Source organism: Ostrea edulis, chromosome 5 (assembly GCF_947568905.1).
Source record: "Ostrea edulis chromosome 5, xbOstEdul1.1, whole genome shotgun sequence".
In the NCBI taxonomy this organism is placed as follows: Eukaryota; Metazoa; Mollusca; class Bivalvia; order Ostreida; family Ostreidae; genus Ostrea; species Ostrea edulis.
In genome coordinates, this window is record NC_079168.1 from 54,260,024 (window position 1) to 54,285,833 (window position 25,810).

The 25,810-nt window shown below is 33.1% G+C and overlaps 1 protein-coding gene across 5 annotated transcripts; it reads left to right on the forward strand.

The window, feature by feature from the left end:
• The first annotated feature begins 122 nt into the window (after positions 1 to 122).
• Positions 123 to 25,038, forward strand: LOC125652309 (E3 ubiquitin-protein ligase arih1l-like). 5 transcript variants are annotated; one of them, XM_048881394.2, is made up of 14 exons: positions 123 to 289; positions 417 to 655; positions 937 to 1,092; positions 2,542 to 2,619; positions 3,717 to 3,865; positions 6,263 to 6,329; positions 7,505 to 7,611; positions 8,436 to 8,550; positions 10,327 to 10,457; positions 11,596 to 11,653; positions 13,051 to 13,134; positions 16,034 to 16,207; positions 22,161 to 22,273; positions 23,657 to 25,038. In XM_048881394.2, exons 2-14 carry the CDS (start codon positions 437 to 439, stop codon positions 23,742 to 23,744), a joined length of 1,539 nt encoding a protein of 512 aa, XP_048737351.1. In that variant the 5' UTR covers positions 123 to 289; positions 417 to 436; the 3' UTR covers positions 23,745 to 25,038. The 5 variants fall into 5 exon arrangements, with proteins under 5 accessions (XP_048737351.1, XP_048737349.1, XP_056020819.1 ...); XM_048881392.2 differs by having other exon boundaries at positions 124 to 289; positions 414 to 655; XM_048881395.2 differs by having other exon boundaries at positions 126 to 313; positions 414 to 655.
• The last annotated feature ends 772 nt before the right edge of the window (positions 25,039 to 25,810 follow it).

Genomic DNA, 25,810 nt, shown 5'->3' on the forward strand with positions numbered 1-25,810 from the left:
ACTCGATACATATCTCTGCTCTGATTTATGAGATGTAAACATTAAATGCAATTAGTTTTTTTTTAAAATTATCTCGCCCTTTTTACTGTAAATAGTAAGCTCTAATATTACAACAAATGATTTTCCCACAATTCATTTCGTTTCAAAGTCGGAGGTGATGTCATCTTCGTAAACCCAACTAATATTTATAGAAGTGCACTCATTGTAGTAATTTTTCGTTAGTTTCATGCGGAATTACACCCCTATTATGTGCAGGTCCATCCGTTGAGAGACCCTTTCGTGAAAACAGGTTCGTGAAAACTGCTAATCCAAGGTAACCCCGAGTATCCGGATTGTGACGTCACAGATGTAAATACGACAGACTTTATGTCCTGAACAAAGCTACGAAAGATATAATTTTGCTTCTTTTTTAGTAGAATTTTGCCAGTAAGCGAAAATGGATAGTGATGATGGTTTTATGGACTATGATGAACAGTCAGGGGATGAGGAAATTAGTGAAGAGGACGACGACTTCGTGGAAATGGGCCTCGAAGCTGAACCAAGTACAACACAGGACAAACGAGAGGCAGAAGAATTTGCGTATGAAGTACTGCCAGCTGATCAAATAGTACAGTTTATGGTGGATTGTATAAAAGAAGTCAATGCTGTAGTACAGGTGAATAAAGCAACTCTTTATTTCGTTTAAAATATATTGCATAAATTTCATAACTTAGAGCAAGTGTCCCTCAATACATACTCATCATTTATGATATTGTACACTTATTAACATGTGAAACAAATATATTTTTGGAGAAGAATATAAGCGATGTGACGATAAAGCATGTTTCTTATGAGGGAACTGTGAAGTCTTTCCATAGGACATTTCTATTGTAATTTCAAGGCTTCTTTTTTTTAAATTTAATTTTGTCATTAACATCATGAATTTATTATATGCAGATTCCATCAACAATTACAAGAATTTTACTGAATCATTTTAAATGGGATAAAGAGAAGTTAATGGAGCGGTATTATGACGGTGATCAGGACCGTTTATTTTCTGAAGCTCATGTTGTAAGCCCCCATCGAAGACCAGATATGGGAGCAAGACCGAAGGTATGCACATATCTATTTACCGTTCCACACAGGATGCAAAAAAGTTAGAATTGACTAAGGACGAGTGAATACCAACTATGAACTTGTCCCTTGTGACAAGTAAAATTTTCTGTATTAAACTGCAGAATTTTACTTTTATTTCAAAAGTATTTGAAAATTATTATTTTTTACAATGTTCTGACTGAAAATACTTTCCCTTTGTGCACGTTACCAGTATATACTTTAGAGTAACTACCTCAGTCATATTAACATCCAGGAAATTTACGAATTTGTATATTAAACATGATTCCATATCAAGATAACTCTTTTAAACATTTTTATTGTCTTAAACTTGAAAAGCAAAGTATGTAGAGAGATTAGTTGCTGTTTTTATATATTGTTATTGGTATACATTCAAACACACAAAAAGTGATAAAGTCATTTGCTCATTCAATGAATAACAATTCAGAGCAAGTCCAGAATATGACCAGAAATATATATCATATCACAAAACATCCCTTTGCAACTTAGATATCAAAGAAGTAAAAGATTGATTGGTTTTTGTTTTAAGTTGAAATAGACTTGTGATGTGAAGGTTCACCCTTATGTGATTCAGACACTGATCAATGACTCAAAACTTCAATTTATTCTTGACAAAGTACAGATTACAGAATGTCTTTAATGAATCAATAATACATGCCCACATACAGTCTTTCTTTAACTGTTAGTAAAGTGTGAAAATATAGGATGAGTAAAACCATTATAGGCACAAGTTGTCATTATATCTTACTCATCCCATGGGGTGTACAAGTGATTGTGAAAAAAAATTTCTCACCTTTCAGTGGCCCACACATTTCATTCACCTTTCTTTCATTCCCCATGTTACATTTCCTCTCTACTACTGCAGCTATTTTTTCTCATTAACATAATTTGTAAATTAGTTACTTGATATGATAAGAATTTTAAGAATCTGTTTCTTCCATGCTTAACATTTGAATAATTCTAACTAGTCTGAATAATGAATTGTATTGTCACTTTCTTCCATTACATGATATATTTTCAAACTCTGCATATTTGATGAAGTCATGCAACATAAAACATGAAAACCTTCCTAAAGGCATGTCACCTACAGCTAGGAAGGCCCACCTACTTTTCCCTTGGACTCTGATTTGCAAACATATCAAAGAGTTGTACTCAACTTTTACAAGCATTTTTCCATTTGAAAATCAATTTTATCAGATGATAAACTGAAGTGTAACATGAATGTATGATGATTTTACTGAAATTATTTATTTTTAAACTATTTAAATGAAATGTGATTTATGATATATTACAGTGTAAAGATTTTATCCCTACTACACAAACTAGGTAATTCTATGTAGCATCGTCTCTCGATAAAGTATTAGGAATTTTAATGGCACAGTGTCATAAAGCAATTGTATTACAAGTTTAATATGTCATTGTTTTTAGAAAATGACCAGATCTGCCACTGCAGCAGCCACCACAGAGGCAATGTGTGAAATTTGCTGCATGCCAGTTCCTGGAGTGGTATGTAATGTACATACATTTAATCATGACATTATGTAAACAAATCTTCAGCCCTCAAGCATATATACATTATTAGGATACAATGTGTACTATGTGGCCTAAGACAATGAAATTATAGTAAGAAAATTTCAATGGATTTGTACTATTACATTTTATGTGACAAATTGTGACATAATGTTATAAGACTGGCGAACATTAAGTGGCAAAAAATGGAATATACAGCATTCGTGATGTTCATCTGTTACAGTCAAAACATTTGATGTCACAATGCAATGGGCGGATGGAGAAAAGATCTAAGCTCATCGCTGCGCATGGGTGGGAAGATTTTTCAGCACGGACTGGGGATTTTTAAATGAAAGCACTTGTGTTGAAATTTAATTTTGTTTTTTGTTTTTTCTTTTGATTTAATGTACATGTATATATGATATATACAAAACACACATATCTAGTCTTGTTCATAACAATGAAAGCACTGCTAGTAATTGTTTAAATATTTTGCACCTGAAGTGGAAGCTGTATGTTGACTGCAGTTTTCACAGGCCTATTATCTGCTCATTGATCCATGATCAGGTAGATGGATTACATTATTTAAAATTAAACTAATAATCATGTTTCCTCGGGTTTTAATCTCTTATAGACCTCATACTTTTGTTTTAAATACGTTTTACCAAACGTTTAACATTAAACTTAATACAATAAGAGTGAAACTAATGCATTGAAAATCAACTCAGAAATTTCAATCCAATGTGTTTAAGGGAGTCTGTGCTGAAAAATGTTCCCACCTGTGCATGGCGATAAGCTTAGATCTTTTTAATCCACACAAATTAGCATCCATCCATTGCATTGTGACGTCAAATGTTTTGACTGTAGAAGATGAACATCACAAATGCTGTATATTTCATTTTTTGCCAGTTAATGTTTGCTGATCTCAATGATTTCATATTCTTTGCAAATGTACAGTCACATAAACATCTGTTACATAAGTTAGTGTCTATTTTGATTTTCATGGATCTGGAAGATATTCAGAAAATTGTTATGACCATTAGCTTTCCAGATTTATGATATGATGTTTTGATCTTGTTTCTTTTCAATTGTAGGAAATGACAGGTTTAGAATGTGGACACAAATTTTGTGTTCCCTGCTGGACAGATTACCTCACCTCCAAAATCATGAATGAGGGAATGGGTCAGACCATTTCATGTGCAGCATTCGGTTGTGATATACTAGTAGATGATGCTACAGTTATGTAAGTAGTTTCTCACCCATATTTAAAAGTGTGTGTAGAGATTTCCAATTTGTGAGTTGATAATTGACAGAAACTTTGCAAGCTGATTTTAACAGACATTTCTCAGGGAGATTTTACTCCACTGGTGACTGAGTTGGTTCACTTCCATAGGCTTCTGATTGTCATTTATTCTTTTCAAATGCTTTGTCTTAAATTGTTATTATTGAATTTTTACCATTGATTAATTCCAGTGATTTTAAAAATTACAAAGTGGGTTTTTCATTTTATGGGTAATCACAAAATATTGCAAGTAGGTAAGGTAGTAAGTTTCCAGTCCTTGATTTGTATAAAATCCCCAACATTAAACATATCAATTCCAGATGATGCCTTGATAATAGCTGACATTTTTTTTTTTTGTGTTCTCCTCCTTTGTTTTACATGTTGTTTCAAATGCATATGATTAAAAATGCATTTATTAAATTTTACAATTACGTGGAAGAACAAACAATTCAACCAAAATTAAGATATGTTTGTTTGGAATTGTTGCTCTCCTGTTAAATAAGAGTTATGCTGACAGAATTGTCAAAGAAAATCTGCCAGAAGAGATTTTTTTTTTTCGTGTTATATATTTCTCCTTTTACTAGTAGAAGGAGGGGCATGTTTGTGTGTCTGTCAGTCAATCTTCCACATTTTGTACAATAGATAACTGAAGAGCAATTTACCTTAGAAACTTCATACTTGATAGTTTGATACACATCAACATGCAGATGATCCCTATTACTCTGCAGGTCAAGGTCACTACCAGGTCAAATACGTTCTATGTGTATAATGGATCTAGTGTACTGAATAAGTAGAAAATGGTTTATCTCGTAGACTGATGCACATCAATGTGTACATGATCCCTATTGGAAGGTCAGTATTTCCAAGATCAAGGGTACTCAATGTCTTGCTTCCCTTTTTCTTTATTTTTTTTTTTTTTTTTTTGACATATTTTATCTCATTATCTGCACAGCACTGGGTGACAGTATATCATTGGAGAAGACTAAACATCAGCACTGTTATACAACAAACATGCTAGTAGCCCACCATTTCTGCTGGAAGTCTCGATAATGGATCTTGATATGAGGTCCTAAATTAAAGTTTCAGGAATTAAGTCTGTATTTCTTTCTAACCATGCACATTAAGTTTTTCAGTATTGTAGTGCTGTATACTGTGTTTTGGGGAAGGGGACATATATGTTTTACAAACAATTCTCCAATGGTGCTTAAAACTGAGATGGGTTTGGTTTTGCAAATCTGTAACAGTGATGCAAGGTGATGAAATCTGCTATTTTTCAAGGATTTTTCACTTAGCTCAGGGGTTATGCTTTATTAATTTGTGAAATTGCTTTTAGTACAGAAAAAAAGACGATTTTTCCCCTTCTGAGTCTGAAATCTTCCTAGATGACGATTCCAAGTATACAAATAATTTTTAGCTCATCAAATCCATTAGGCTTAAGAAAGCTTTTCTAATGAAACTTTGTCCATTGACTGTCTTGCCATTGGTTTTCGTCATTAAATTTCAGACTTGGCCATATTTAACCAAACTTGGTGCAAAGTATCCTTGCACAAAGGGGATTCAGGTTTATTTAGATGAGTGACATGCTTATTAGGAAAAAGTGAAAATAGTGTGGTGTGTTTCATAAATCTTCACAAGAACAACTGTGCCAGAAAGACTAAAACTTGCATGAAAGTTTCTGTGTATAATGAAGATTAAGATTTTTTTTAACCATGACCACTTGGCAATCAATATTACATTAGAATATGTAAGAAAAAATCTTCAGAATAAGAATTAAAGATCTACAGTTTGTCAAATTTGTGTTCAAACCATGTCTCTTGAGGCCAAGGCAGAGTCATGATTGGGATAGATTTAAGTTTTACTTAGGAATAGACATATATATTCAAGAATTCATTCTCAAGAACTATTATTGGTCTACAATTTGTCAAATTTACATGTACTTAGTATCCGTATGTGGTGTAAACTACAATTTGTAATTGTTACATAGGGATATGTAGGAATTTTAAACTCTCAAGAACCACAAAAGCACAGTTTATCAAATTAATATGCAAGCATCCTCATGTAGTGTACACTCTGTGACTCAAATTTACTCACATATAATCATGGAGCTAGGGTTGGGCTGCAATAGGGATTTAAAGTATGAGTATCCATAAACAAGGTGACCCAAGGGAGGAGAGTTGAGGGTATTGAATCTCTTGTATAACAGTATGTGTGGCCGATCAGGCCTGTTTATCATGTTTATAGACAGATGCATTTGTAGCAAAAAATGTCAACATCAAACATGTTGTATCACCATTGATGTTTAAACATAGAATTGTTGTTGGGTCAATTCTATACTCAATAAAGATTTTTTTTTTCCAGGAAGCTAGTAACAGATAGGAAAGTTAAATTAAAGTACCAGCAATTAATTACCAATAGTTTTGTTGAGGTATGTAGTGAGAGAGAGAGGGGGGGGGATGGTGATACGTCTAAAAAAAACCCAAAAAACAGCTTTAAAGTTGCATGGTTCAAATTTTAAAAAAAAATTGTCCACCTTGTAAAAATGCTGTTAGATCATTGCATGTACATATTTTTGAGGCTGTATGAAATGTCATACATTATTTCACCTGTTTTAACCAGAATTATTTGATTTTAAATCATTTTACAAGCAACTGTCACTCAGCCATTTCTAACGAACATGTCCAGTTCATACTTTTAGAAAAAAGAGATAATCAGTGGTCTTTTCTGTGTAAAGCTTTGTATTTCATTATAACAGTACTGTGCCATAAGTTTAAGAGAAATAAAAATATCAAATACCTTAAGTTTAAGAGAAATAAAAATATCAAATACCTCTTAGTAATTCATTGTTTTATGCTCTTTCCGTCTTAAAATTAGACAGTAGTGTCTGAGATATACATCATGTTGGGATTCCCCTAACCCATGTGGGCTATTTATGTTGTTTTACATGTAGTTGTTTCAAATACATATACATGTATGATTGAAAATGCATTTGTGAAATTTTACAATTAAGAATAAACATTTTAGACCAAAATTAAGATATGTTTGTTTGGAATTGTTGCTCTCCTGTTAAAAAAGAGTTATGCTGACAGAATTGTGTCAAAGAAAATCTGCCAGAAGAGATCCTTTTTTTTTTTAAATAAATAATGAAAAATTTAAATATAATAATAAAAAAAAATTGCCTAACAGACAATAGGCAATTTATGCATACCTATTATATTGAATTTTACTTTTTTAAATAATCTTCACTGTACAGTTTTTTTTTACAAGCATGTAATTAAGGGAAAGTTAATAATTTAGAAATTGATTAATCTACTTTAAAGTGATTTTGTACAAAAATAATGCATGGACATCGGATCATACAGCTTTTTAAGGATACATTTACTTTATACGATTTTCTGACAAGAAAAGTGTTTTTCTCATTGATTGATTGTATATGGCATTTCTGTTGTAGATGTATCCTCCATTTTAATGTTTTTAATAGTTTAAAATGGCCAGATATAATGTACAGTATATAAGTGTTCATTTCTTATGTTAAACAGTAATGTAGGGATTGTGAGAGTGTGTATGGTAATGCTCATGAATTTCCTGTGTATTGTATTGTAGTGTAACCGGCTGCTTAGATGGTGCCCTGCTCCCGATTGTGGTCATGCCATTAAAGTTCAGTACTTTGACGCCAAACCAGTCACCTGCAAATGTGGTCATATCTTTTGGTAGGGTACTTTTACTGTTTAAATGTATTGTAGTTATGTAATTTTGTTACAACTGAGCTAAACTTGTCACCACAAGGTAATATGGTGCTATATCCATCCATCTAATAGTGTCCATCTGTCATACTTTCTTGTCATTTACTTTACTTGTTAAGAAGTTATAACTATTCTTTTTCCATTTTGAGTTGGGTCCAGGGTGTCTAAGTACAGACCAGATAAGGTCTATTTCTTAGGAATGTTTGTCATTGGAACTCCTACAGTTTAGGGTTGTTTAGGATTCTATCTTTATGATAGAATGTTATGTTTAGCAGTAAAGTTTTACATACAACCATGTTAAATTTTTTTTAAGGTGGTTCAGTCCCAAATACTGAATGGATGCATAACATCAAACTTGCCTCAGGTGCCTACAGTTAAACCTTTAGAGGCAGGTTTAGTTCCAAGAAGCTATGTTATTGTATGATGAAACTTATAAAGTGTTACATGTTAGGATATGTTGCATAAAACTTGCTTCAGATGATGAAGGTTGATCCCAATTAACTTTGGTTTATATTGTACATTGATGAAATTGTTTTGACAATAATTATGAGAATTCAATCAATACTACAATCGATCAATATTCTCTAAATAAATGATTTGGAGCAAGTTCAGTGGAGCATTAAGTGATAGTTTTTGATATCTATTATGCTGATAATACACAATGGTGTGCAGACAAATTTAATATTACACGTTATTTTTAGGCCAAGTTTAGTCCACATCACAGTAAAATCTTTTAAAAAATGTATAACCTGTATGACAAAATGATTAATAGAGACATGAATTTCCTGTAGTTTTGCGTGTGGAGAAAACTGGCACGATCCAGTTCAGTGCAAGTGGCTGAGGAAATGGATCAAAAAATGTGATGATGACAGTGAAACCTCCAACTGGATTGCTGCCAATACTAAAGTAGGTCATAGTTTTACCATTCAGACCACAGTGTGGGTCATTTCCTTGGAGTAAATGCATGACAAAGCATTGTACATGAAAGTGTGCAGAAGCTTTAGAATGACATGACTATTAAAACTTGACTGATTGACGCGAAATAGATATGCTAAAAACAACCAGGACAGCTCTTTAGAAAGTTTCATTACAATGAGCATGTTTGATGAAGTTAACGGAGCTGTCAATCAATGAAGTTGCTTATTGCTGTTAATTCAGAAAACATACAAGTATTATATGTACAGTAAGCTAATTAAGTTAGGTTACTATTATGGTGATGATGGATGACAGATATACGTGTAAAAAAGAAAAAAAATTATTTTCGTAATTCATTTAACTGAAATCTTTCTTGACATATGTAACTACTATTGTTTCAATATCAGCATAACACTTTGTTTGATTGAACATGCAAATGTTTGGGCAAGACTTTTCATAGATTTCTACGAAACAGGTTTTACTTTTGTTCCCTGTGACCAATCACATTGAAGGAATGGCATAGCGTGGTCATCCAAACTCACATTTATTGAAACCACCTGGCCAGTCAGTGAGTGAAATTTGCACACTCGATCAAGCGAAGTGGCACAGTTATTGGAATGATAGTACATGCAAAAATTTCCATATCAATCAGAGAAGATCATACAATGCACATGTATTTATTGCTATCAAGTTTCACAAATTATTTGAGAATGTCAATATTGTATGTCATGTACATGCTGTATTGTTTAAATCAATTTTGTTGATCCTTTTCAAGATATTGTTTTGTTAAATTTCTTGTAGAGTTTTGAATATCTGTATTACAATTAATTTAGGTATTTTCTGAGTCAAACTTTTCTTTTTTTCAAAAGGAAGTTTAACACAGTTTAAAATGAGGAGAATACACAGGAAAAATGTATATTTTAAGATCTTTTTGACTTAAAAGTTGCCTCAATATTCTTTCTGCATTGTGTCTATGGACATGTATCAGACATTTGTCAACTAATGGACAACCCATCTTTTGGAGCGTCACTGATCAGAAAACAGTTATTGTGTCTTTTGATAACAAATTAATGCCCCTTTACAAAGCTTCTGTACATTAGATTGTAGATATTGTGGAACATCATTTTCATTTTGTTTACCTTTCATGTGCTATAAGTGCTTTGCCTATACAGCTTTTTTTTTATCCCCACTTTTATAACAAAAATTGATTGATTTATTTATTTTATTTCATTTGCAACCAAATAGTTGAAAGTACATGTACGTGGTATACTCAGAATACACTAATCAAAGTTAAAACAGACAAATACATGAAAACATGCAGAAACATAAAACATAGATTTTTACGGGCAATGGTGTTTTCAAAGGTAATTAAAAAGCCAGGAATATTAATGTGGGTCTGACTGTCAGTACTTGGTTTTCAAATGAAAACTCCAATACCATGAGATTTATAAACTTCACATGAAGAGTCTGCATGGCTTGATTAAGGATGAGCTTTATTTGGTTTTGAGGTCAAGGTCACCAGTCACAATATGGTAAGAATTTGTTTTTGGATGATATTTCAAATATCATTTGAGCTGTACTTCACATGACAGGTCTCAATGACTTAAAGGTGACTCTTATCTGATTTTGCAATGAAGCTTTTCGGGTAGAATCTTCATTAAATATTTTATATTTTGAAAATCACAAATCACATAAAGTGTATCTTTAAGTGGAGACTGAATATCTTCATATCATCATATTATGTTTTTGTTATTGTCTATTTCTCAGGAATGTCCCAAATGCCATGTAACTATTGAAAAAGATGGAGGCTGTAATCACATGGTATGCAAAAACCAGAACTGCAAGGCTGACTTCTGTTGGGTGTGTTTAGGACCCTGGGAACCTCATGGATCCTCATGGTATGAAGTTAATAACTTAGATGTGGATTTTATCATCTGAATCAGTCTTGAGCATTTCTGATCAAAGTTCCTCTGTCCATCTGTCTGTATGTTTCACAAATTTGACTAGACCAGTTCAACTAAACTTAGCTGAAAAGATTGAGTAAAGGGGATTCAATATTTTTTTAATGCTTTTTAATCCCTCTTCTAAGAAGAGAGAATTAAAGAATAGTGTTAGTTGGGTTAAAAAAAAAAGCTCGAAGTACTATTGAAACAAAATGGCAGAACTTATGTGTTTAGCTCTTTATATAGGATGGGTCCAAGGTTGTTCATACCCTGACCCTAGGAGCAGATGCGGTTCATGTATGAAACTATAAATATGTAAGGAAGATTTTTTTCATAATAATCTTGTCAAAAACAATAAGATTACATTGGGCCAAGCAGGGATTGCATTAAGGGGCTTAGAGTTTACAAGATTTGTTTTGCATTCAGAGCATGGTGATACTCGCCAGTGTAGTACCTCAAGACCTGCTGTGCTAAATATTTTGGGGGATGGGGGTTATATACAACAGAAGCACATAACTTGGCTCAAAACCAGACATGGTAGCCTAGTGGTTAGGGTACTTGTCTTGCTACCAGGAAACCTGAGTTCAGTTCTTAATCCCAGGGCTGTGTCAAACCTTTAACATAGGTAGTAACTGTTCCTTTGCCAAGCATCCAGAATTAAAAGTGAAAGTCACAGGTCTTTCAGACATGACCTCACAAACATAGGTCCCATGTCATTCTAAAGAACTATTGCTGTGTTAGGAACATCACCTCCAGTATTCTAAAATTTCAATCTAACTCAATTTCAAATTGGTATGCCTTAAATCATAGATTTCGCATATATATATATAAAGCAATAAAAATGACCGACACGAACAACAGTGAAAGACAATTCACTGTTGTTCGTGTTGTTTGTCATGTTAGTGCTTTTTATATCCTTATTTAGTTGACCTTGTATCTACTATTAGATCCAACACTTTGGATGTTGAGTGTTGTTGGATTTTAGTGCTTTATATATATGTGTGTGTGTATATATATATAATATATATATAGATGTCCATACACAAAGAAAATTGCATTGACACAGATTGTACAACATGTATTTTCTTGGCAGGTACAACTGTAACAGATATGATGAGGATGAGGCTAAAAAAGCTCGAGACAACCAGGAGGTATGGACCAAGGCTAAATTTATTCTGACCATAAGTATGTCTCTGTTTTAAAGCATTACAGACCCCATAATAGATGCTCATTAGTTATTCAGTTTTCATTTTACTGAGTCCATTATAGAATTTATAATATGATCTCATGAATGTTTGACTGTTCATTTCATTACTTACACTTACAATTCATTAAGGGACTACGTTGTATACTCACAAGAAATTCAACCCATGTACAAGTCAGTTACTGTTTTTTTTAGAAAATTTTAAGGAATTTGACATTGACCCTTTCATAAGTTGGTCTAAATTTTTTATCCACGTAATACCATTGCCTAGCAGGAATTGTTTCTTTGTTGAATATATTTTCTGAACGTCAGTCTCGATCTTTACTATGCTAAATATACTGGATAAATGGATAAAATAGCCCAAGCTATCTTTAATTATTAATTATGAAATGTCCCATGTCCAAACCATTAATCCAGTAAAACCTGGTCAAATAATTGGATGATCAATTAATTACCGAAGTATCTATGTCCCAAGAGCCTGTGTGTGCCCCTTTACTTCTGTGATAATGTCTGTGTTTGTTTAATGAGATATGCTCCATTTTGAAGGATATCACGAGTAAATTTGAAAAAAAGACATATCCACACTGCAGATTTACAATCCTTTTCTAATATATAGTGAATATCTAGTGCACATTGTGTGTTATTGAGGTACATTGATTTTGAAAATACAGAATATTGATGTTCATTACGAATTGGACTCATTCCTCATGAAATGTTCATATCAAAAATGCTGTATTATGACTTTAATAAACAAAAAAAGATGAATTAAATATATTTTCACTAATAACATCCTCAGTATTGTTACATGAATTTTATTATTTAAAATATCACTCTTATTGATTGTTACTGATTTCTGTATTCAGGAGAACATTATTTATGTCTAATCTCGCAATACTAGCCATTTAAGAAAATTAAGTTCTTGGAAATAAACTCTTACTCACTGAAGACCTAAGCAATAAATAGTGATTGGCGAAAGTTATGTCTCGTGAATAAATATGTCATTGTATCCACATAAAAGTAAGGTCTCATGAAATAGAAGTGATCTACAGAAAAGCAATCTTAACACATAAATAAATACCATCAAATGTCACCTGCTGTGCAGCAAGAAAAAAATTCCAGCAATAGTACCCATCTGTTACATAGACTTCAGGGTCAAATTTGGCTCCCAAAAAAACAGACTTGTGTGCGAGTATTTGATTATTTTGAAAACAATAGGGAAATGTTACTGAAGTCTATTTGTAGTGGATAACGTGTTGAAAGTATTCAGTACCAACTTTTCATCCATACATTAATCTTTTATAAATTTGTCCCAGAATTTACATCATTCTTTGTGGTTTTTTGCAGAAATCTAGATCTGCCCTGCAACGATATTTGTTTTACTGCAACAGATACATGAATCACATGCAGAGTCTGAAATTTGAAAACAAAGTGAGTGTATTGTAGTGTACATGTTGTATGTCTTATATAAGTGTTGGACACAGTGCTTTAGTATTAGTTTAGAAGTTCATTCAAGACATCAACACTGAAAGCTAGAAGAGAATTCTCTTCAAAATTACAAGATAAGATATACATGTACTGGTACATGTATATAAAGGATATGACAGTTGTATGTATTTGGAGTGTATAGCTTTGTTCAGTGTTACTTGATTGTGTGCTTCTGGTTACAGTTATATATAATATGTTGGCATTGTTTGCTTCTAGTTACATTTATATGTAATCTGTTGGCATTCTATGTATCTAGTAACATTTAGATGTAATCTGTTGACATTGTATGCTTTTAGTTACATTTATATGTAATCTGTTGGCATTCTATGCTTATGGTTACAGTTATATGTAATCTATTGACATTTTATGCTTATGGTTAGTTATATGTAATCTGTTGACATTCTATGCTTATGGTTACATATATATGTAATCTGTTGGCATTCTATGCTTATGGTTACAATTATATATAATCTGTTGACATTTTATGCTTATGGTTACTTATATGTAATCTGTTGACATTTTATGTATCTAGTAACATTGAGATGTAATCTGTTGACATTGTATGCTTTTAGTTACATTTATATGTAATCTGTTGGTATTCTATGCTTCTGGTTACAATTATATGTAATCTGTAAGCATTGTATGTTTCTAGTTATAATTATATGTAATCTGTTGTCATTCTATGCTTCTGGTTACAATTATATGTAATCTGTTGACATTGTATGCTTCTGGTTACAGTTTTATGTAATATGTTGACATTGTATGCTTTAGTTACATTTATATGTAATCTTTTGGCATTCTTTGCTTCTGGTTACAGTTATATGTAATCTGTAAGCATTGTATGTTTTTAGTTATAATTATATGTAATCTGTTGTCGTTCTATGCTTCTGGTTACATATATATGTAATCTGTTGACATTTCATGCTTATGGTTACAGTTATATGTTATCTGTTGGCATTCTATGCTTCTGGTTACAGCTTGTGCTTGTGGTTACAATTGTATGCAGTTTACATGTACAATAATTTGGTTACAGATGTAACCTTCTGATAACAGTTGAATGCAAGCTATTTACTGTATGTAGTATGTTTATGGTTTTGTGCAATCTGGTTACAGTTGTATATTTTTAATTAGGGCCCCGCATGAAATGCGGGAAGCCCTATAGTAATCACATTGTCCGTCCGTCCATCCGTCTGTCCGTCAACACTTTCTTTGTGACACGATAACTCAAACAGTTTTTATCGTACAGTTTTCAAATTTTGTACAGAAATAATGTACAATAAGAGGAAGAAGCCTATAGATTTTGGGGTCATTTCACTTTGTCTGTCTGTCTGTACGGCATGATCTTTGTCATTATGAACACTTTCTTTGTGACACAATAACTCAAACAGTTTTCATTGTACAGTTTTCAAATTTTGTACAGAAATACTTTACAATAAGAGGAAGACACCTATAGATTTTGGGGTCATGTCACTTTGTCTGTCTGTCTGTATGTGTGTCATTATCTTTGTTATTATGACCACTTTCTTTGTGACACGATAACTCAAACAGTTTTCATTGTACAGTATTCAAATTTTGTACAGAAATACTTTACAATAAGAGGAAGATACCTATAGATTTTGAAGTCATGTCACTTTGTCTGTCTGTTTGAATGTCATCATCTTTCTTATTATGACCGTATTTATTTACCACTGTCTAAGGGAGATAATTCAATTTGAATTATGATATGCATTGTATTGATATATAGAAAATTTACAAGAAATAACGCTACTACATTGTGTATGTGTATATATTTGGGGTTTTTTTTAATGTGATATAAAAATGCTTGATGTTGCATGTATATTGAATTAAAACACATCATTCCCAGTCAACAACTTTCGATCGGGATCGGAATGTGAAATAAAATTTCTTATATCCGGTTGCAAAGTGAAACAGCTTCATGCTTCAAGTTATTGAATTATGAAGAAATTGCACGTTATACATTATAGAACTGTTCCTTTTAATAAAGAAAGTCACAAAATAGATACAGAATAAGTGTACCTTATTCATTACTGTTACCGAGCTTTCGTCGGCGAAAATTTCGAAATGGCGTGTTTCACTGCACTTGTTGACGGTAAGGTCCACATTTTCTACGTGAGTATTTTGATATTTGCTCATGAATTTTTTGCGCATACATGGTATGTCTCGGCTAGGAATAATGGAAAGTTTCTCACTTATGTATGTAAAGACATATTAATCTCTATTTTTAAAAATGTAGAACACTTTTATCAAATGACAATGTGTTTGAAAACGCTTAGAGCCCCGATGTCAGAATATCCTTTTCCAAGACATCAATATGTCAAATTCATAATCCTTTTCAAATAGGATGTACCATATTTTGTACCAGTTATCCATTTTGAATCCTCTATTAGAATGGGATTTTGTTGCACTCTGTTGTGTTTGAGTGGATGTCATGAGTGTGTGTCAAACAGAAGTAATTTAAATTGCATAAGTCTCTCATAAATATGCTTCATGATGCCTTTTTCACAAATTGGCATTCCAATGTATCTTTATATATTATTAATTCTAACATATATACCAGCTCCAAACATTGCTATATCTAATACAGATGTCACTTTCCTCTAATAACCCTCGGCGGGGCCCTTGCTGACCGTGTCAGTTTTCTAGTTACAGTTACAGTGGTAACTTTCTGGTTACAGTTGTAACCTGTTTACAGTTGGATATAAGCCAATTACTGTATGCAGTATGTTTGTAATTGTATGCCTGTAAGCCTATGTTTAGGGTTGTAAGCCTCTGGCTGTATTTGTATGTAATCTGGTTTGAGTTGTATGTAATATGTTTACAGTTATATGCTTCTGTGAAGCTGAAGATGGAAGAGATGCAGCAGCACATGTCTTGGATTGAAGTTCAGTTTCTGAAGAAAGCAGTCGATGTTTTGTGTCTATGTCGACAAACACTTATGTTTACTTATGTGTTTGCTTTTTATCTGAAGAAAAATAACCAGTCTATCATATTTGAGGTAAGGTTTTATAAGTTAAGCTATGGTATAGTGTTTAGGTCCCATTTATAATGTTATGGCATATATAGTGTTTAAGTGCCATTTATGATGTTATGACATACACATGTGCACTCTGTTATTTTTTCCAACCAGCTTTCATCACATTTTCAGGAAATGCATCTTAATTTAAGAATAAAATGTTAATGGTCTTCATCACATTTTCAGGAAATGCATCTTAATTTAAGAATAAAATGTTAATGGTCAAGTTGACTGGAAGGGATAGTCTTAATTTCATTCTTATTTGTATTGTCAAATGCACAAAGTTTTGAAAGAATATAGATGTTGATTTCTAAATGGTTTCAATGTTAAGTATATAAAGGTCAAAGTCACTGGAATGCAAGTTGCAAAATTCCTTTAGTTCTGAATTCAGCAGTACTTACAATTTTACAAAGATGTAAGAGGAAACTTAGTTTTGTGGAGTCTTTGTTTTTGGAAGGCAGTGTATATTTGTTATTGGTATTGTAAGTGATAATGATAGCAAATGTGTTGAAGATAATCGAGAGAAAAAAATTATAATAGATTAATAGTCCCCCCCCCCACCTGTATAACTGGTAATGATAAACTGCCAGATATTATCTATTTTTCTCAATTTGGAGACTGAAATAATGTGTAGACAATGTCACTCTCTGTCAAATGATTTTTGATAAATTCAAGATCAACACATCATTACATGTTTTACCAATATTTGATGTTTCGTCCTGTCTGATCAAATGGTACTTATTATACTTGACTTAAAATCAGCACATATTGTATCCACAGAGCACTCTTAACAGCATCGTAATGTCTAAAGCATAATGTCACAACGGACATATTTCACAGTTTCTCAAAATATTTCCCTCTACATTTCACACGCAGTCTGTGGCACTTTATCCACTCATTAAAAACATCTCCATACCATTGACATCCAGTTTGTTGACAATTGTTTGAGTAGCATAAGTTAGTTCTTTAGTGTTTCAAATTTGTTGTTGCATAACTCTGCTTGCACAGTAGGAAAGGTCTTGAAATCCATTGGTGTTAGTTGCATGTAGGTCAGGACTGTAATGTGCATGACAAACATGATCTAAACCTAATGAATCCAATTCAAGCACAGTGGTATGATCTTGGTGGGCAGGAGCATTGTCTTGATGGAGAAGGCTGTCTTCTATTTGCTCTCTGGCTGTTTTGTCCAAATGGCATTCACAAAATCATGCCTGTTGAAACAAAAAACGGCATTTTTTTTTTTTAAAGAAAAGAAATTGATGACTTACTAATTCTCCATCTATGAATATGCAATAAATGCATTTTAGAATCAACTGTAAAACCTTTGTGTAGAATTCTGCATTGACCGTTTGTCTCTTGGGTACTGCATGAACAAGTAGCATATACCCCAAATATCCATGAAAAATACAAACACATTTTTCCTAGCAGATTTTCAAACTTTAGATTATAAGGGGGGGGGGGGGGGGGGGGTATGGATGATTTCCTAAAAAAAAGTTTTTTAAAATTCTAAATTTCTAAATTTTATCACTATCATTTCATTCTGATGACTGTTGCTTAATCTCAACATCATAATGATACAAACATGATTTGACAGTTGTCACAATTTATTGGAGAAAATCTGTATCATTTGAATACTGTCTTAGGAAAACCCTAGAAAGTTGCACTTTTTTGTTTTGTCTTCTTCAGTCAATAGTATGAGTATCCTGCCAGCCAAAACTCTCTCATATCTAAGTGTTTAGATAGAATTGTGAAAACAGTGCTGGAGCTGATATCAAATTTTGATGCAAGTTCTGCAACAGTGACTACTGATTATCTGTTTCCTCCTGGGTTGTTCATCTGATACAGGGTCTCTACCACTCAAAAAACTGCCTATGTCATTTAAACACAAATGCACAGCTCACGTTTTGACATATTTCCTGCTTCCTCCAGCATTTTCACAATTTGTATTGGTGTTTTCCTGAGTGTAGCACAAAATTTTATCACTACTGCTCCTGGACGGCCTGCAACGTCATCTTTTTTGTACTGATCAAAATTTGTCTGTCGTCGGCGTAAACTTTTCACATTTCCATCTTCTCCAGTACCACCAATCTGATTAAAACCAGATCCTATAATCTGCTCACATAGATTGCTACGTACCGTATATACTCGCCTATTAGTCGGTTCACCTATATTTTTAAAGTCAGTTTTATAGTTTTTGGATTATTTTGGAGGGAATTGCCATTGACCCATTTATAAGTCGGTCTAACTTTTTTCAAGAATCGGTTGAATATCTTTACCTGTGTTTCAAATAATATTTTGAAAAATGTGCTGACATTTGATATTTTCCCCAACAATTCAATTTCATATGAATACTCTTATGTATTTATCTGTGTTCTAATAATATTTTGGGATATGACGATATTTTACTTTTATTCTCAACAAATTAAACAGTTACTATTTTATCTATTTCGTCCATGTTTTTATGCCCCCGAGATCGAAGATCAGGGGGCATATTGTTTTTGTCCTGTCTGTCATTCTGTAATTCTGTCTGAAACTTCAACCTTGCTATAAACTTTTGAACAGTAAGTGCTAGAGCTTTGATATTTCACATGAGTATTCCTTTCCGTGGGTACCAACATTTTTGACCCTGTGACCTTGACCTTGGAATTTGACCTACTTTTTCAAAACTTTAACCTTGCTAATAACTTTTGAACAGTAAAAGACAGAGCTTTGATATTTCACATGAGTATTCCTTGTGACAAGACCTTTCCATTGGTATCAAACTTTTTGACCTTGACATTTGACCTACTTTTTAAAAAATTGACATTGGTCATAACTTCTAAATGGTAAATATTAGAGCTTTCATATTGTACATGAGCATTTCTTGTGACAGGATCTTTCTACTGGTACCAAGATATTTGTCCTTGTGACCTTGGCCATCTTTGGAATTGGCCATTATCGGGGGCATTTGTATTTCACAAACACATCTTGTTGTTGTTTGAAAATACTAGGCTATACATTACGTCGTCCAGAAAAATACTAATCTCCTCAGGACACCCCTATAAGTCCGACATAAGAGTTTTGGACCAAAATTTAACTCCTAAAAATTTGATTAATAGGCAAGTATATACGGTAACAATCTACGTGAGCAGATCAGAGGATCCGATTTTAATCAGATTGCAAAACCACTGGGCCAATTTAAACCAAACTTGGTACAAAACGACCTTATGTGAAGGGCTTTCAAGTCTGTTAAAATGAAGGACCAAGCCCCCATCGAAGGGGAGATAATCACAAAAATAGGGTGGAGTCATTTAAAAATCTTCTCAAGAGCCATTGGGCCAGAGGAGCTGAAATTCACATGAAAGCTTCCTGACATAGTGCAGATTCAAGCTTGTTAATATCATGACTCCAGGGGTTGGATGGGGCCAAAAGAGGGGATCAAAGATTTACTTAATACAAATATTTAGGGAAAATCTTTAAAAATCTTCTTATCAAGGAACACTGGGCCAGAAAAGCTGAGATTTACATGAAAGATTTTTGACATAGTGCAGAATCAAGTTTGTTAAAATCATGGCCCTCGTGGATAGGATGGGGCCACAATAGGGGATCAAAGTTTTGCTTTTTGCAAAAGTAGGGTGGGGTCATCTAAGAATCTTATTCTCAAGAATCACTTGGGGATCGAAGTTTTACATAGAAATATATAGGAAAAATCTTCTCAAGAACCACTCGACCAGAAAAGTTTATATTTACATGAAAACTTTCTAACATTGTGCAGATTCAAGTATCTTAAAACTATGGCCCCCAGGGGTAGGGTAAGGCCACAATAGGGGATCAAAGATTTACATGCAAATGTATAGGGAAAATCTTTAAAAATCTTCTCAAGAACCATTGGGCCAGAGAAGTTTACATTAAAATAAGCTTCCTGACATAGTGCAGATTCAAACCCAAACCCCCCCCCCCCCCCCCCCCCCCCACCCCCATGTTGGGGTAGGGTGGGGCCACAATAGGGGATCAAACTTTTACATGCGAATATGTAGGGAAAATCTTTAAATATTGACCAAGGTGACTCAGGTGAAAGTTGTAGCCCATGGGCCTCTTTTTTTTTTTTTACTTACTACTTCATTGCAGTATTTGAACCTGCCCCTCATTTGTTTTTCCTACCAAATGCAATTAGTCATACCAAGTAAATTTATGTGGATTTGGTTTTCTTAAGTATTTCATTTTGATAAATGAGTTTTCACATGTTTGCTATCTATTTTTGACATGTTTATTACAAATGCCTGCATGCATGTGCAAACTAAAAACCAACCAACCAAAAATTCTCCACATTTTTTACTAAAGTTTCCAAATATTTAGAATATATTTCTAATTATCAGTGTTTTATTGTCCTTTTATGATAACATTTCATGTTTTTCTCATCCCCAATACATTACTACATGTGTGATAAGAGATTTGCACTGCTCGAGTCAAACTAGAAAATCATTTAGGTGTAACAAATGCTGCAGGGGTATATATACCGGTAGGTAGAGTAAGGCAAAGTATTTGAAAGAAATATGGCAGACGTCCTCCTTAGTTTCTTGCAGCTACATGTATGTCTGTCTGAGATTTGACACCCTAATAAGGATGTTTGTTTTGAAAACAGTGTGGCAGATGGCATTATGAATTTGGCATTATACTGGGAAATTTACAAAATGTATGTATCAGGAAAAGCATTCCTGACAAATCGTGGTATAGGGAAAATGTGAATGGATTGAGTGGCGATAATTAGAGAAGTAATTTTGTGTTTGTCCATGTACACTGTACGTCTTCTTATTATAGCCCCCGCAACAAGTTGTGGGGGGGTATACTGGAATCGGGTTGTCTGTCTGTCTGTCCGTCCGTCCGTCTGTAGACGCAATGGTTTCCGGGCTCTTAAGCATTATCCTTTCCACCTACCGTCACCATATCATACATATGGACTACCCATGGGATGAAGATGTTCCCTATCGATTTTGGGGTCAAAAGGTCAAAGGTCAAGCACACTGGACATCGAAGTAGCAATATGGTTTCCGGGCTCTAAAGCGTTATCCTTTCCACCTACAGTCACCATATCATACATATGGACTACCCATGGGATGAAGATGTTCCCTATCGATTTTGGGGTCAAAGGTCAAGCACACTGGACATCGAAGTAGCAATATGGTTCGGTTTGTCATGCCATTTGTTTTTTACACTCAGAAAAGAGGTAGTTTATACCTATTACCAACACCCTTTGGGAGATTGGGGTAAGCGGGGGGTATTCTTGGTGAGCATTGCTCACAGTACCTCTTGTTTGAGCAGGGTTTGTAAATTAGGATCTTTTACTCTGAAGCCAGAGGGCTCCTTATGGTTTCGTTGAAATAAGGAAATCTTTATTTATCCATTATTATACACAGAAGGCATTAAAGGGGTATTAGCTGCCAAAGTCCTATTTGCCGAATGTTACAAAAATGTCTGAGACAGATATACAGTACAAACTTGAAAATCGCCACTGACATATTAACATTCATTCATTTTGCAATCTGTTGTTGTAATTTTGACATCAGAAATTCCTTTTGTTAATATAAAACAACAGCAGAAACAATGTATTGAAGTGAATAATTCATTGCAGAGAAAGTTTACATAATTTTATTGGAGGTAGCCTATTTTCACTTCAGTAATTTTCTTAATTTTTTTAAATACAGTTTAGAAAAGTTTTTATGTCCTCGTTAACATCTTATTCCTTTTTAAATCATAATAATGTTATATAATGCATCAGCTTCAATTGTTCCAATTTTGAATACACTAAAATACAAATACAGTACCAGGACCAGTATTTTAATACATGTATATATATGTCAAGTATTGTGAACAAATTAAGTTATTGAAATCCTTAAAAATAATAGGGTACAATTTTTTTTTATAGGAAATTTGAGTTGATGTTTGTAATGCATTATAGGACAACCAAAAGGATTTGGAGAATGCCACAGAGCAACTGTCTGAGTACTTGGAGAGAGACATCACCTGTGATATGCTAAATGACATCAAGCAGAAGGTTCAAGACAAATATAGGTCAGTGGAAGTGTTACCAACATATTATTGTAAACCAAGTGAGAAAACTTCAGTATGAGTGTTTCTGTTTGAGGGGGAGATCTATTCAAGTTTAAGTATATGGGTTGGCAGTAGATCTAGCATTCATGTTTACAGCTGAATCACAATAATGAGAACACCTTTGTTTCACTTAGGGTGAAAAATGAAGGGATTCAGATTAAAAGAAAAACTGATTTTCTGCAACCTTTGATGATGACTGTAGCCTATGAAGTGGCTACTACTTGGGGAATTATATTTTTATGCCCCCTAGATCGAAGATCAGGGGGCATATTGTTTTTGTCCTGTCTGTCATTCTGTCTGAAACTTTAACCTTTCTAATAACGTTTGAATATTAAGTGCTAGAGCTTTGATATTTCACATGAGTATTCATTGTGACAAGACTTTTTCGTTGGTACCAACATTTTTGACCCTGTGAACTTGACCTTGGAGTTTGACCTACTTATTGAAAACTTTAACCTTGCTAATAACTTTTGAACAGTAATTAAGTGCTAGAGCTTTGAAAATTTCACATGAGTATTCCTTGTGACAAGACCTTTCCGTGGGTACTAAACCTTTTGACCTTGGCATTTGACTTACTTTTTAAAAAATTGACATTGGTCATAACTTTTATATGGTAAATATTAGAGCTTTCATATTGCACGTAAGCTTTTCTTGTGACAAGATCTTTCTACTGGTACCAAGATATTTGTGCTTGTGACCTTGGCCATCTTTGGAATTGGCCATTATAGAGGGCATTTGTATTTCACAAACACATCTTGTTTTTTTCCCCCTGTATTTTGTATTGATGATTGTGCATAGGTTACGAACAAAAAACAACAAATTTCAATAAAACTTTAATATTTTGAAATGATTATAATAAGAACATATTCATCAATGACTGAAATTTAAATTGAAGCAATGTGAAAGATTATTTAAGAAAACAACTGTCATATTTATCAACACCATGTTTGTCAGGAAAATCTACATTTCAATCTCTAGGCTACCATACATCATTTTTAGATTAAAAGCTGAATTTTTTTGTTACATGAAATATTGAAGCTAGGCCACTTTCCTATCATTTGGCGTGCATCCTATCTTCATCTACAAAGTAATGAATGATAAGTTGTCTGCATTTGGTTTATAGCAAAGACAACATTAATGGGGCATGGACACAATTTTGGTACAAAAAATTATTTAGAATGGTGGCATTTGATTTATTTAAAGCACAGCAACATACCTAAATTTCAAAAACTGACATAAAGATGTATTTGAGAAATCATAATGATTGTAATAATTTGATGAGAAGTAATAAGTATCAAGTTGTCTTGCTTTGATAATGGAGCTCTATGAATATGTGTTTTTCAGATATTGTGAAAGTAGAAGAAATGTTTTATTGGACCATGTACATGAAGGATATGAAAAAGATTTATGGGAATACTACAATGATTATTAGCTAATTCTTAAAAAGACATCTAGATATACATGTTTCATGGCAATTATGAAACGGATTGGAGTGTTGTACAAATGATCCTAATCTAATGAGCATTGACACCAAAAAATTTCTGTTGGACTTTTAGTAGTCGTGGAAGATTTACTTGTTTAATTGTTGGGAGTACAAGGTAAATTTTGAAGGTTTTCGATGTGTAAAAATCCAGTGGATGTCAGGTTGGAAATTGTTGATGAGAACAAACTGTGTTTTATTGCAGAAGCATCAAAAGAAGATGCAGAAAAAAAATTAACTTCTTTTGTTTTTAATTTAAAAATGTCTTGTCCTGTGTTGAAAATAACCCTTAGGTCAGTTAGAAATTGTTACAGAAAATCAGAATCTACATGTATTATGAAAACAAAACATACATCAGACATTTCACATGTCAATTTTATGAAAACAGTATTTACACACACACTTTACAATTGATGGGAGACTTTATGTCAATGAGATATTTGCATAGTCATTTTTTTATTTCATTTTTTTTTTTCTGCTTAAATGTGTCCAATGCTTCTGATATTGTGAGAACATGATTTGTTATCACATGTATTTATTTATTATTTTAAATCCACATGCATCCATTTCTAATTGCTGTTCATGAAGTGTTCCATATTGGATATGCTTTTAAATGGTTATATTTTTTTCAAGTGCTGTAATAATTGTAGAAATAGAATCTTTCAATGAATACAAAAATGTTGAACACATAGTACTCTAATTTTTTAAGAAGAAAATGTCTATCTCTCTCTTTACTATCAAGTCTGTTGAATTAGATTTAGATATGAAAAAATTGCGTGAAGGGAAAACTTAGTAATATTTTGTTGTCTTTGTGTTATTGACACTACTAAAAGTAAAACTTGATCTGTGGAACGCATTTACATCCCCACCAGTACATCATTGCCAAGATTTCATTTGGAATGTATGTCAAGTATCAAGTATTTTTTAACAGCTTACATGCATTGGCTAGAATAATTGAATGAATGTGCTTATTTTTTTATTACATGTGCAGACAATTTTCCCTCTACATATCACCAGAATAAAGTGCTAATAATTTTAAACACCTTGCAGTTAACACACTGCAGTTCTTTGTATTATTCATGAGTATATGTATTTGTGTTGACATACATTTATGTTTGTGGTTTTGAAAGCATACACATGTACAAAGAATGTAATGATGAATAAAATATGGTTTGCTTTTGTTACAGTAAAAAGATATGTAGGGTAATTGTGATACAATGTTTACTTATTAAAATATTGAAATCTTGTTGAAGACTTTCTTGTTAATTTTACAATGTCACTACACATCATCAACACTTTTTCTTGTAAGACTTGTAGAGAGATCCAGACCTTATGCTCCAGGTTGGCATTTAGGTATGGTGTAGAAAAGCAACTGAAAAGGTTTATGACAAATGTATAGGTTTGATCATGAAGACTTCTAAGTTGCTTGAGCTACTGGGTGACCTATTTAGTTTATTTATTTCAAAGAATAAAAAATGAATTCCTCAAATATCTATTTAGTTTTGATTTCGTATCAAAAGCACCGAGATGTTATTTAAGTATTTTACACATAAACACTATATACCAAGTTTGGCCCAGCCCTAGGGTCAGAACCCAACCCTGAGGAACATGAAAAGTTACAATTTGATAGAGGCCTTCCTACTCTATATCATGATTCATTTAGTTTTTCTTACACAAGTATGGTTATAGAGAAAAGAATTTTTGAAAATTAGTCAATTTTTGGCAGTTTTTTACCCACCCCTAAGGCTCCCTTGCCCCAAAGATGCATCATACCAAATCTGAAAAGAGTTATCAAGATGTAAAATATGTTCTATTGTTGACACATTTAATAACTTACTATTCTGGCTCTACCCTGATACCAACCCTACCCCTGGGATCATCAAATTTACAATTTTGGTAAAGGACTTCCTTTTCTTTCTAAATATCCATTCAATTTCAATTAAGTATCAATAGCATTAAAGAAGATGATAATTAAGTATTTTACATGTGAAAGGTGAAGATAACGAACAGTGGTCAAT